At 56.2% G+C, this 12486-nt stretch overlaps 1 protein-coding gene and 1 long non-coding RNA gene across 8 annotated transcripts; one reads left to right on the forward strand and one right to left on the reverse strand.

The window, feature by feature from the left end:
* Positions 1-34: 34 nt before the first annotated feature.
* Positions 35-8045, reverse strand: ATXN7L3 (ataxin 7 like 3). 7 transcript variants are annotated; one of them, XM_069543569.1, is made up of 13 exons: positions 7425-8045; positions 5959-6069; positions 5527-5659; positions 5152-5323; positions 4858-4955; positions 4648-4670; positions 4281-4326; positions 4054-4082; positions 3683-3751; positions 3367-3410; positions 3031-3102; positions 2781-2938; positions 35-2668 (listed from the first exon to the last, which is right to left on the reverse strand). In XM_069543569.1, the coding sequence occupies exons 2-13, from the start codon at positions 6007-6009 to the stop codon at positions 2520-2522; spliced, it is 1044 nt and encodes a 347-aa protein (XP_069399670.1). In that variant the 5' UTR covers positions 6010-6069; positions 7425-8045; the 3' UTR covers positions 35-2519. The 7 variants fall into 7 exon arrangements, with proteins under 7 accessions (XP_069399670.1, XP_069399667.1, XP_069399668.1 ...); XM_069543566.1 differs by having other exon boundaries at positions 4054-4139; XM_069543567.1 differs by having other exon boundaries at positions 4281-4347.
* LOC138415247 (uncharacterized) lies at positions 6383-9065 on the forward strand. The gene is made up of 3 exons (XR_011247164.1): positions 6383-6676; positions 6760-6854; positions 8636-9065. It is a non-coding gene; the product is annotated as an uncharacterized lncRNA (long non-coding RNA).
* Positions 9066-12486: the final 3421 nt, after the last annotated feature.

Here is a 12486-nt window from a genome sequence, read left to right on the forward strand (position 1 = left end):
CAGCAACATGGGAATGAGGGTGGGCAGGCCGGGCTACCAACGGGAGATGCAGTTTATTTACACCAGCAGCCATGGGGGCAGGGGAAATACACAGCGTTTACAAAGTTAGCTACCTGTACAGGATGGATTACATATGCAAAAATAAAAATCTCAAGACCACAGGACAGCGTGAGCCCCACCCCCCTCCCCCAATGACCCCAGCATGCGGTAATGCCAGGCGGGTGGCCCCTGGGCATGCGGGGGGGAGTGATGCATGGAAGGAAAAGCCACCGGCCATGGAAATTAGTACAGAACCCCCCCACACACTCAGACACATGATAGGATACAGGGTGGACGACACCTAGCCGGGGTGGGAAGGATGGGAATTGAAACCCACACAGCCTGCTGTTAGAGGGAAGGGAGTGGAGAGCTCCTAGCCCCTGTTCAACTACATGGTAGGGGGGCACACTCTCCCCAGAAGGAAGGGGGTTTGCTCCCTCAGGGTCCCTGCTGGACCAAGCCCATCTCTTACCCAGCCTGGGCAGGGGGCTCTGCCCTGAGGGCGGGCCAAGGAACAATGGGGAAGTGGATGTGGACAAACCAGTTCCCAAACTACTTCCCACTTCTCCCTCCTCCAACCAGAAGGGGGAAACAGAGAGGCCAGAGGGGAAAGGGTGTATTAGGGCCTGAGCTGCAACTGCCTCTCAGAAGGGAGAGTGGCCTGTGGCCTTCCTCCCTTCATCTCCAGCCCGCTCCCAGGTCTTCATCTGGGAGCAGGCTGGAGGCTGGCTGAGATCCTCCTTGCCCTCTGGCCTCCCCGTGGAGGGAGAAGGCTGTGGAGGGGCGAGAACGAAGGAGCCCAGGCCCCAGGCTTTATTCTAACTCCTGCCAAAATCTGTTTGGCTTTTTAAAAAATAATCATAATTCTTGGGTTAAAAATCAATTTGTAACCAGGCGTCAGCCACAATCAGAGCCACCCCAGGGGGAGATTGGGGTTCCAGACAGGGTACTGCAGCCCCATCTCTGTTGTTCCCTTAACCCTCTAGGGTCCCTAACCCAGATCAGTCCGATCAGTCCTGGGTACTAACTACCCAAATGTGGGATGGCTCCTCCTGGGAGGAGGGCAGGGGTCACGTCCAGCGAGTGCCAGAGAACATGGTTCAGGGTCAGCTCCATCCCTGGGGCCATCAGTTCTGCTCCCACCCTGGACTGCAGTCCTCCAGCTCGGTTCCTGGGAGCGATGGTGCCCGCGTGGAGGTTGAATGATACATCTCTTCAGGATGTAGACCAGGCAGGTGGGCACACTGGCGTGACAGTCCCACAGGGGGGCACTTCCCAGGCATGGCAACCCACCCCCTCCAGACAGCCCACAATACAGAGACCACCCTCTCTTCCCGCCCCACTCCTAGCAAGGGGGGAGAGGTAAAAGATCAGGATTTTCCTCAGAGCCCCAAACCACAAGTACAGAATAAATAACTTAAAAGCGGCAAAAGGAAGGGGAGACAGGGCAGGCTTTGGAGGCAGGAGCATCGAGAGAGGAACTGGAGCTGGTCAAGGTGAAAGAGGGGGGGTGGCAAGCAGCAGTTGGGAACCTGGGCTGCCCCGGGAGGGCAGTGGGGCAGGGTAGGCAGGAGGAACATGGGGCCACCCCAGGAGGGTGAGGCTGGGCCCCTTCCTGGGGCAGGGAATGAGGTAAGAAAACATTTCAAATAAAGCAGCACCTCACCTTGGGGCCCCACTCCTCGCCAGCCCTGGGTCAGGGAGGAGAGGCAGGGGGGGAGACATCCTGATACACAGCTCCCTCTTCCTACCCTCCCCGTGCCCGTTCCTTGAAGCTGTAGAGGCTGGAGGCCCTTTCCTGGCACCCAACAACAAAAGGACAGCTCCTGCTGCCAAGGAGGCCCCCGGGGACTGAGGGGAAAGGGCTGCCCCTGTGAGGGGCAGGGAAGGCGGCGCTAGTTCGGGACGCCTACCTCAGCAGACAGCTCGCCATGCCTGCCTCCCCCTGGGATGGGGGCGTTGGATAGGATTCTGCACACAGACAGGACACACCTAGCCCTGCCCCTCAGCTCCAAGCACCGGACCCATTCACATTGCTGAGGGCAGCTGGGGGAGGCCCCCTCCAGGCTCAGCTTCCAACCCGCGGCCTCCCGGGTAGCCACGATGCTCCTCGGCAGGGCTTAGTCCAGTTCCTGGGGTGGGGGGGGCGGCAGTGCCCTGGCACAGTGCCCAGGTCAGGCCCCTGGCCTAGCTGGACATCCAGTAACTCACAGAATAAATAGGAAAACCGCCTCCCCACCAAACTTATGTCCAAGGCATAATATGTCCAGGTCTGAGTCCTGCACGCTGAGGGCTCGTGCTCCATCGCAGAAGACCCTGACACCCCCCAGGGGTGCATAATTGGATCCTCTGCCTGCCTGGCCCACCAAGCTTCCCAAGCCCAAACCCCCAGCAGCCGTCCATTTGCCAGGCTGTGCCGCCTGGGTGGGGGTCGGGAGAGACGGCTCTGCTCAGCCAAAGGCTATCCCCTTGTACCCAAGTCAGTTGATGTCATCGTAGATGCTGGGCGTCGGGGGCGCCGGTGGCTTTGGCTTTTTCTTCTTGTTGGAGCCCAGGCTGGAGGCAGTCCCTACCAGGCTCAGATGGGATTTCTTTTTCTTGGTTTTCCGTGACTCGGAACTGTTGGTACCTGAAGAGGAAAGAAGCAAGAGGGTTGAGGGGAGGGTTGCGGCAGGGGAACACAAGGTCCCCCGCACTCCACTTCAGGCAGAGAGCCCCTGGAGCCCGGCTATCTCACCTACCTAGACCCCACCCCTGATTCTCACTCGTCTTGGAGGAGCCTGAATCAGAGGGTGAGAGATCAGAGGAGCCGTCCCACTGAAGCCGGCTGATCAGGGCCTGGCTGTCAGTCATGTCAAAGCTGTCATTATCCAGGGAACTCTCGACCTCTGGAAGGACACTGGGGAGGAAGAGGTCAGGGAAGGGCTTCAGGGATGCTAGCCATCACCTTCACCTTCCCCAACCCACCATCCTTCCTGGAGGGTCACTCACGCTGAGGGTCCAAGGAAATAAATCCGCACGGCTCGCCGCTGCTCATCTGTATGCTGGGGGCAGCGTAGGGACCTGGTGGGGAGAGAATGATCAGACCCTGACAAGTCAGGGAAGGTCTGAGGAATACAGGCGAAGCCCCTCCCCTCAGCAGAGGCGGGAGGGATGGACAGACAGGGAAGGGACGAATGAAGAGGCCCCAGATTATGGCCTAAGGCCTAGAGGAGGGGAGGGGGAGGGTGGGAGTCCCGTTGCTCAAGTCCAAGGTACTCCCGACCCGTGCCCAGGGTGAGGGCGCCGGAGGGCCCCCCTGGCCCCCTTCCTAGGTTCTGAGCTCACCTTGTGCACATCTTCTTGGTGTGTTCAGAAATCACCCCACATTGCTGGAAGAGGAATATAAGCTGAAAGGAGGGACGGGGGAAGCCTGTTCTATAGCCACTAGACACTCTCTTCTGTACAAATGCTAGACTGTGCGCTCAGAAATGGCCCCAGGGCGTCCATGGCAGACGGTCCCAGACCACACTAGCCAGGAAACCGAACTCAAGAGAGAGACCTAGATGCCCTCACTGCTGTGCACCAGCCTCTTCCAGGGCCTCGACCACTGCCTGTGGCTCTGCCTGCTCCCAAGGGCTTCCCCGCTTCTCTGATCCCTCACCGTGGTGAGCAGGCTGCGCAGCTCCTCTGGCCCCAGGGTCTCGTAGCTGATCCCAGTTGAGTTGTTATACTGGGTGAGAACCAGAGGTACAAGTTAGAGGAGGGACGGCCAAAGAAGGGAGGGTGGGGGTGTGGAGTCAGTCCCTCTCGTCCCTCCCTCAGCACTAAGGCCTTAAGGTTGCCCGCAGTTCTCCAACAGTTCCTTCCACCCCAACTGCACCAGGGTAACGAATTAGGACCCACAAAGAACATGAATACCCAAGACCGAGACACCCATCTAGTTAGCGTTCTGACCCCGACTTGTCCAAGCCCACCCGACTCACAACGAGGCAAATACTGAGAGGGAACCTACGAGGGATAGCCCCTACTCACCTTAAAAGGATCCGAATTGCTAAGTTCCCCTGAAGAAGAAAAAAGAAGGGGAAGGGTGTTTGATGCAGAGGTACAGACAGAGAACCCTGAAAATAACCAGAGAGGAAGTGGGGGTGATAGAAGGATCACAGGCCCTCCCTCGATCCCCTGCCCCTCCACCTCCACCCTCCAGCAACAAGTCCCAGAAGACATAGTTAGAATCACTCCCATTGTTCCACCCCACTTACCATTTTTGTGTTTTAAAGACTTGGATCTTCGAGGGGAATTGGGGTTCTGGAATGGGAGATACCATAGCTTTGGGGAAAGGGTAACGATAAGGGGGAGCCGAGAACCCAGGGAAGGAAAAAAGATTTGACAAACATCCTCAAATTTCTACTCTTTCCCACCAGTAAGAGGCCTTTCACCCATACTCCCTCCTCCCACCTACCCCCCAGGCCTCTGCTGCCCTCCTGCCCACCAGACACCCTCGGCCCTGAACCCAGAGAGGTACCCAGTGACCTCAGACTTGAGTCAAGACACCCGAGGACTCCCTGCCCAAAGGGGAGGGTATCTGTCCTTGGCCCAAATCTCCCTCATGCTTGCCCCGGCTCTTACCTTGTCTGATTTTCTCTTCTTGGCTGTGTAGGACAAAAGGGTAAAGGGCAGGGTCACTTTAAGTTCCCAATCTAAGAGCACCTAAAGAAAAGTTACAAAGCTACACTCTCCTCCCTCATTAGGGATAACAACTTGTGACTGTTACACACTCAATTCCTGCCTGCCTGCCTCACCCCGATGGCCCTCCCAATTCCCCAGATGCCCAAACACCTTTCTTCTCTGAGCCATAGGACCAGTCGTTGTCATTGATGTCATCATTATCCTCTTGGTCACTCTCTGACTTGTTCATGTTGTTGCTATTGGCAATCCTGCCGAGGGGAGGGAAGAGGAAGGGTCAAGGCTGCCATCTCTCTCTGCCCGACTTCACACGTAGAGGGGAGCATCTGGGGCCAGGCGCGACCCACCCTCTATACCCTCCAAATGTCCCAGGGGGTGGTGGGGAACTCCACCATGGGATGGGCTGCAAAAGATGGGCACTCTGGTTCTAGCAGAAGAAGCCCTCACCGGCGGTTGGCGATTCGGCTGCTGTTCCGACCCATTCCTAGGCACTTCTCCAGGTGGGGAGCAAAACGGGAGGCGGCAATGCTTCGGCTGCAATTGGGGCAAACACACTCCTTGCTCTTCCACTGGTTGAAAACCTGTCCAAAGATGTCCAAACCCGGCTGGTCCACGATCTCTGGGGACAGGAGAGACGTAGCGATCAGGGCAGGCAAGGGGCCCTTACCTCTCATTCCCACCCATGGCCCTGTGGCCTCTTCAGAGCCCCTGCCTAAGCTCCCAGGAGCTCTAGGTTCTACCTCTGGTGTGGTTGCTGAAGAAGGACCCTCCAAGCACTCCCAGGGAAGGGCTAGGCTGCTCTCCTTCAACCCTGACGCTCACCAAAATCCTTCATGCTCTCAGGGTCCGTGTCGTCCAGGAAGAAGTAGCCACACTTGACAGCCCGGTGTACCTCAAAGCAGAATCCCAAACAAGAATCCTCAACCAGGTCCGCGTATATCTCCTGAGCGATGGCCTGGGCCCAGGGGAGAACATCCAGGGTCACGAGAGTCACAGTCCCATGGACTGAGGGCAACTCTCACCAACCAAATCTCCTGCCAATTCGCCCTGGCCAAAAATAAAGCTTCCTTTGCCATTTTTCCCCATCTTGATTTTGAGTTCTTTCTTCTTCCGGATCCTTGGGCCTTCTTAGCTGGCTCTTCCCTTTAAGGAACAAGGCTGACTACCCAAATTCCTCTCTGGTGTGGATTCCAGATATAGCGAAGGACAGACATCAAGAGAAAGAACTGGAGGCACACGTGGGGGAGCCCTCACCTCTAGTTTGCTGTTATCCAGGCCAGACAAAGACATTTCCTCCATTTTCATTTGTGAACTCTTGTGGAGACGGTGCTCTGACTGCTCATAGCACAGCGGGCGGCAACACGGCTGCACACATGTGGGGGGGATGTTGGTGTGAGTCCAAGGCACCTCCGATGGCTGCCACCTCCCCTCCCCACCTCGCTGCCCAGAGCTTAATGGTGGCATCAAGATCTACCTCTCCCTAAGGCCTCAGTTAAGTCTGGATGGTCCTGCAGGGCCTGAAACCCAAGGGCGGCCTAGTCCTTCCCAGGCCTGAACTCAGGCCCTGGACTCTTACTGCCAATCAGAGTCTGGGTTTACAGGAGGCGGCAGCTCACCCCAGGTTCCCAAAACTCAAACCCCTCTTCCATACCCATGGTGCAATGCAGCAGGGGGAGGAGAAGGAACTCTAAGGCCTCAAAGCAAACCCACAGGGTGTGGCAAAGAACTGCACAGACTCCTAAATACACTCCCCCCCCCTCCCCAGGCTCTCCTCAGAGTCACCTCTGCTTTCAGCCAGGATGTCCACTTGGGGGGGTACTGCTACCAGAAGTAGCAATGGCCCTAGGACCCTACAACCTTCACCCCACTCTGTCTTCCCTTGAAATAAGCCTGCCACTACAGACGGAGAGCAGAGCCCACAGAAACCTAGAGCTAAAAGGCCATCCTAGCCAACATGAGCAAGAAAAAGGAGGTAGAATCCGGTGGGATGGCATGCCAGGAGTGGGCACTCCCCTTACCTGTTCTTCTTTGAGATAACCACCCTCCCTCCCTCAGGACCAGCCCGGAAGTCTCTCCAAGAGCCCCAAAGTCCAGGAATCCCCACCAAAGGATTCAGAAACAGAGCACACAGTCCGGGGCCCCTCTGAACGGTGGGTACGAGTTTAAGGAGCTGCCGGCCTAGAGTGGGGTGGGGACTGACAAATGAGCCGGGGGCACTGGGGAGGGTAGGAGGCCGGGCCTCGGCTCTTCCCCCGTCCCTGCGGCACTGCTGCCGCATCATACCGACTGGGGGGAGGAGAGCCGAGCCGCCGGAGGCCGGCGCCGCTCCGGGACAGACCGACCCCTAGAGAGTGGGCAGAGTGGGACACGTCCCGGCCCCTCTTCTTCCCCGCCCGCCGACAGCCCCGGCCGGCCGGGGAGAGGAGTCCGGGAGGGTGTCTCTATTGTCCCGGGGGCTGGGGCCTGGCTCCCTAACAAAGGCCCCGCGCCCCCTCCCCGGCCGGCCCTGCCCCGCCCAGGGGGGACCCAGACAGGGGGAGAGCTGGGGGCCCCGGCCGGGCCGGGAAGCCGGGGGAAGCCGGGCGTTTCCGCGTCGGCCCTGGGGGAGGGGAAGGGGCGCTGACCCAGACCTGGGGGGAGGGGGCCCAAGCCCCGCCTCGGGCCCCGCCCCCCGCCCCCCACAGGCCCCTCCCCCGTCCCCGTCTCCGTCCCGTACTCACCCCGCCCGGGGGGCCGCGCCGGGGCCCGGCGGCCTCTCAGGGCCGCGTCCTCCGGCGGCGGCGGCGGCGGCGGCTGCTCCGGAGCCCCATGTCCGTCGGTCCGTCCTCGCCTCTCCCCGGGGCCCAGGGCCCGGGGCCGGGGGGTCGGGCCGCCCCCCCGCCTCGCCGCCTCACCGGGCGGCCATGGCCCCTTCCCCTCCCTTCTCGTCCCGTCGCCGCCTCCTCCTCCTCACCTCACCCCGCCCGCGCGCAGTCCGCGCGCCGTCCGCGCGCCCCTCCCCCCGCCCCCCACTCCAGCCCGCCTCTCCCGGGCGGGGGGTGCGGCGCGAGCCCGGAGCGCGCGCGCGTGCCGCGACCGGAGGATGGATGGATGGAGCGAGCGAGAACGCGAGCGTGCGCGCGCGCGCCCCTCTCCCCCTCCCTTCGCGCGGGCGCGAGGCCAAGCGCGAGCGCGCTCCAACCTCCTCCTCTTCCTCCTCCCGCCCCTCCTCAACACCCCGCCCCCGCCCTCCCTTCCTCTTCCTTCTTTCGCTTTCGCGCGCCCAGCGACTGCTCGCGCCTGCTAGAAGGGCCCGAGCGCGTGCATCTGCCCGGCGGCCGCAGCTCGGCAGCATTTGCTCCAGGGGGCGGGGACCGGGCGGGGAGGAGGGGCGCCACGCCGCCGTCCAAAGTACCGGCGGACGGGGACGGGGGCGGGGATATGGGCGGGGCCTTCGGGAGCCACCTCGGCCAATCGCCGTCTCGCCTCGGCCCGACCGGCCCAATAGGATTTCGGTGGGTGGAGCGGCGTTCAAGGTGAGGTGCGCGGTGCGCTGGGGGCGGAGACGTTGTGCCGTCCCGGCCGGCTCCGGGGCGGGGGCAGCGGGTGGCGTCGAAAGAGAGCGCCGGCTTCCAGCGGCGCCTGGGACGCCTTCCGGCCCAGGGTCCCCCGCCCTTCCCTCCGGGCTCCCGGCTCTTTTCCCCTCAGCGCCACCACCCCGGAGTTTACTTATGTGAAGAAGCCAGAGTTGAAGTGGGACGCAGTTATCACCTCAGGGCAGAAAACCGAGGGGTCTCGTCCGAGCCTCGGTTCCCCGTGTTTCTGGGCTGGTTTCAGCTCACTCCGGGCCTCAGAACCAACAGACGCCCTAGATGAGGGTCCTCCGCTGAGGGCGGAGGCTGAGCTGTGCCATTCTGAGCGGAGCGCCCTCCCCGCCCTCATCCTAATTTAGATCCCACACCTGCTCGCCTTTCCTGCTTCCGGAACCCACGCTGGACCCCCCACCTCTCCTCTACGCAGCCTACCAGGCAATGGCCAGACCCTTCCTCCGACCCAGTTCTTCTCCCCTGTGTGTACCCATATCCGCGCGCTCTCAGTCCCTCTTCTGGAGCAAAGGGCCTTTCCCAGCCGCAGTAGATGCCTAGACTGGCTCTGCCGTTTCGGTTACTCTATGTCTGGAGTCCTGGAACGGGTGTATGACAGCCTTCTTCCCCCAGAAGATGAGTTTAAGTGAAGAAAGCGTTAAATCATATACTTTGGGACCATTATTGACTCTTTAATCTTCGGCAAGCATTTATTGAGGCCATAGTTCTAAGTGGTTAAGACCAGAAACCGTCTGAATTCAAATCTGTGGACTTGACAAATGAACTTAAGCAAATGAACTCTCTGTTGCCTCTGTTTCCTCTCTTGTCACTGAGTATGATGACAGTACTTATCTCATTAGGTTGTGGGAATTAACAAGTCAGTACATGAGCAACTTGGTTCAATGTAAGTGTTCGGTGAATCTTAGCTGTTTTTGTGTGTTAATGCAAATATAAGACACACTTCCTCAAGAAGTTCACAATTTGTGGGATAGACAGACCTGTAGGAAAGTAATTGCCCAACAGTGTGATAAAAATAAGAGAACTAGGAACTTCCCTGGCCAACCAGGGATTAAGACTGTGCTTGCACTGCAGGGGCCACAGGTTTGATCCTTACCTGGTTGGGGAACTAAGATTAAATACACTGTGTGGCGTGGCCGGAAAAAAAACCATAGGGGACAGAGGTGACTAGGGAGGAGGAATCAAATGATGTAAAAGAGTTTCTCAGGAAAGGTTTCTTGCACTGGCTGAAACATAGGAATTGGTGAGGAAGTCACATGAAGTAAGCAGAATGGACCACACAGGACTAAGGGTGTGCTCAGAAGTTAGTGGGATTTAACCCTACAGGCTGTCAGGAGTCCTCAAGGGGAGCTGTTTGACCAGACTTAAGCAGAGGCTCTGGAGTGGGGAGTCTGGATAGCTTAAAAGTAGTAGGTTTTTATCATAGCATGAGATGTGTGGGGTGTAGGAGAGAGCCTGAAGACATCGTTAACCAAGACGGGGAACTCTGGAAAGGTGATGAGAGGATACAGGAGAATGACGAGTTCTCTTGTTTGAGTCTGAGATTCGTTGGGAGTTATACTGTGGGATTAGCTGGTGGAGACGCTCAAAAGTTGTTTGAATTTGAGTCTAGAGCCAAGTAGGAGGCCAGTACTTCAAGTGTCTTAGCGTGAATCAGAAATCCTCCACTCCGACGATACTGATCTGTTTCTTGGTCTCAGAATATGTCCAATATACCCTGCCGTAAGGAATTTACATATGCCCAGGAAGCCTTCCTGTCTCCTCCCTGTTTACCTAAATCCTTTCTCACTTCTCCACCCAGGCCACCCTCACAACAAACTCCTTTAAAACTGGATTGTACTCTTCATTTGGCACTTGGCCTGAGTGGCTCTGTGGTGGTGACCTCTTTGGGCACGTGCCCGGTCTCCACAGTTAGCACCAGTCAATAAACACTAAGGACTACATTGGTCCAGGCTCTGGGTGAAGCCTTGGGGTTACAGCAGCGAGCCAGAGAGACACACAGACCTTGTCTTAGTGGAGCTTACTGCCCAGCAAAGCCTGATGTAGGAAAAAGGTTGAATGTGAAGGCATTCAAGCAGCCAAAGAAACAAACGGGTAGAAATCTTTTTGTCAGAACGTCAGGGCAGGCTCCCTAGAGGAAGAGATCTTTTAAGTGGAGCCTTGAATTAACTAGAAAGAGAGGTTAAGAGGAGCATTCTAGGGAACAGTTATGTATATAGGCAGAATGTGTAGAGGCCTGAGAAGAGAGTGTGGTGTGTTTTGAGTCTGGGATGGTTTGTGCAATTAGAGTTGGGTAAAAGGCTATTTATAATACATATATATATATATATATGACATTATTGTGGGCCATTCTTATTCCTTTGGCTGGGAATAAGAATCTTTTTTATCTTTTAAGTATTTTTATTTGCCTACACTAGGTCTTAGTTGTGGCATGTGGGACCTTTTAGTTGTAGCATTTGAAATCTTTGTTGCAGCATGTGGGATCTAGTTCCCTGATCAGAGATTGAACCAGGCCCCCTGTGTTGGAAGTCTTAACCACTGGACCTCTAGGAAAGTCCCCTAATGAATCGTTCTTGATTGTCAAATGTATGCTATGTATGCTCAGTCACTCAGTCGTGTCCAGCTCTTTGAGACCTCACAGACTGTAGTTCGCCATGGTCCTCTGTCAAGGCAAGAATCCTGGAGTGGTTGCCATTTCCTCCTCCAAGGGATCCTGACCCAGGGGTCAAACCTGTATCTGCTGCACCTCTTGTATTGGCAGGCAGTTTTTTTTTTGTTTTTTTGTTTTTTTTACCACTGAGCCACCTGGGAGTAGGTGGTGGGATTACTATAATGAATGAACACATAAGTTGTCTCCACCAGCTAATCCCACCATAACTCCAACATATCTCAAACTGAATGTGTTGGTCTGGGGAGATAGACAATGAACAGGTAAACAAATATAGAAACAAGGGGATGTAGGAGAAGGCCTCTCTAGAGAGGGTGGTCAGGCAAGGCTTGTGAAGTGACATTTGAGCCTAAGTCTGAAGGTTGAAAAAAGCAAGCTATCTGTAGTGTTGGGGGAATGGCATTTTGGGCAGAGAGAACAAGTGCAAAGGTCTTGTGGTAGGTATGTTTGAGGAGCAAAAGACAGATCACTTGGTTGGATCCTTGTGAGTGAATAGGGAGAGTGGAGTGAGAGAAGGCAGAGGGAAAACAGAGGCCAGGTCTTGTAGGGTCATGGTGAGACAAGGCAAGTTGTAAGTGCAGAAGTTACCAGATTTGTTTTTAAGTGATAGCTCTGGTTGCTGTGTGCAGAAAGGACTGTAGGGGGCAAGACTGCAAGCAGGAAGATGAGTTACAGGTTTTTGCAGAGGATGAGCAATGGTGATGGCCTTGAATAGGATGGGGATGTAAGCAGGCTGACAGATTTGAGAGATACAAGCAGTAGAACAAACAGGTCTCGGTAAGCAAATTTCACCTCCCTTCACTGAGAGATGAAACAGGAGAAGAGTTAAGGCTGATACTAACGAGTAGATGTTTAGTGCTCATTTGGGGTCTTGAGGTACCTGTAAGATATCCCAGAGGATACACTGAAGTCTGTACTGGTCTGCAGCTTTGAAGAGACATCTTTATAGAGGCCACTTTTTGGAATGGTTACTATGGGTGATAACTGGAAGTTCATAGAGTGACTTGAACACCTATGATAGAATGAGGAGAAGGAGCCAATGCCAGTAGAGGAGACCAAGAAGTCAAGAGTGTACATCCACTGGGTGTAATGATGAACACATTCCCCTCAGGGGAATCGTGAATGGAAGGTGAGGAAACAGGAGGTCATGAGGGGCAAGGAGCTTTTCAGAAGTTCGGCAAAGAATGAAACAGGGGTGTGGGGTGAAGGGAGAGGTCTTCAGTGGGCCTGGGTCTTTAGCCCTTGGTGGTTCTGGGAACCCAGCCGAGGCCTGTGGAGGGAAGGCTGTCTTCCTTAACCTCAGAGGGTGAGTCATCTTGGCCCAGCCCACTTCCCATCAGAGGTCTGGGTCCTTTAGGAAAGTTTTTTCTCACTCTGGTGAGGCTGAGGGCTCAAGGTTACCCCAACTCCCAATGATTAGCCCTTACATGATCAGGGTGAACCCCTGACCCTAATGGTTCATCACCTTCATTTTTCAAGGTAGTGCATGCTGGGAGAAAATTTGTTTTCCAAATTCTCAGTCCTTAGTGGTCT

The sequence above is a fragment of the Ovis canadensis genome, chromosome 11, assembly GCF_042477335.2.
Source record: "Ovis canadensis isolate MfBH-ARS-UI-01 breed Bighorn chromosome 11, ARS-UI_OviCan_v2, whole genome shotgun sequence".
Classification (NCBI taxonomy): domain Eukaryota; kingdom Metazoa; phylum Chordata; class Mammalia; order Artiodactyla; family Bovidae; genus Ovis; species Ovis canadensis.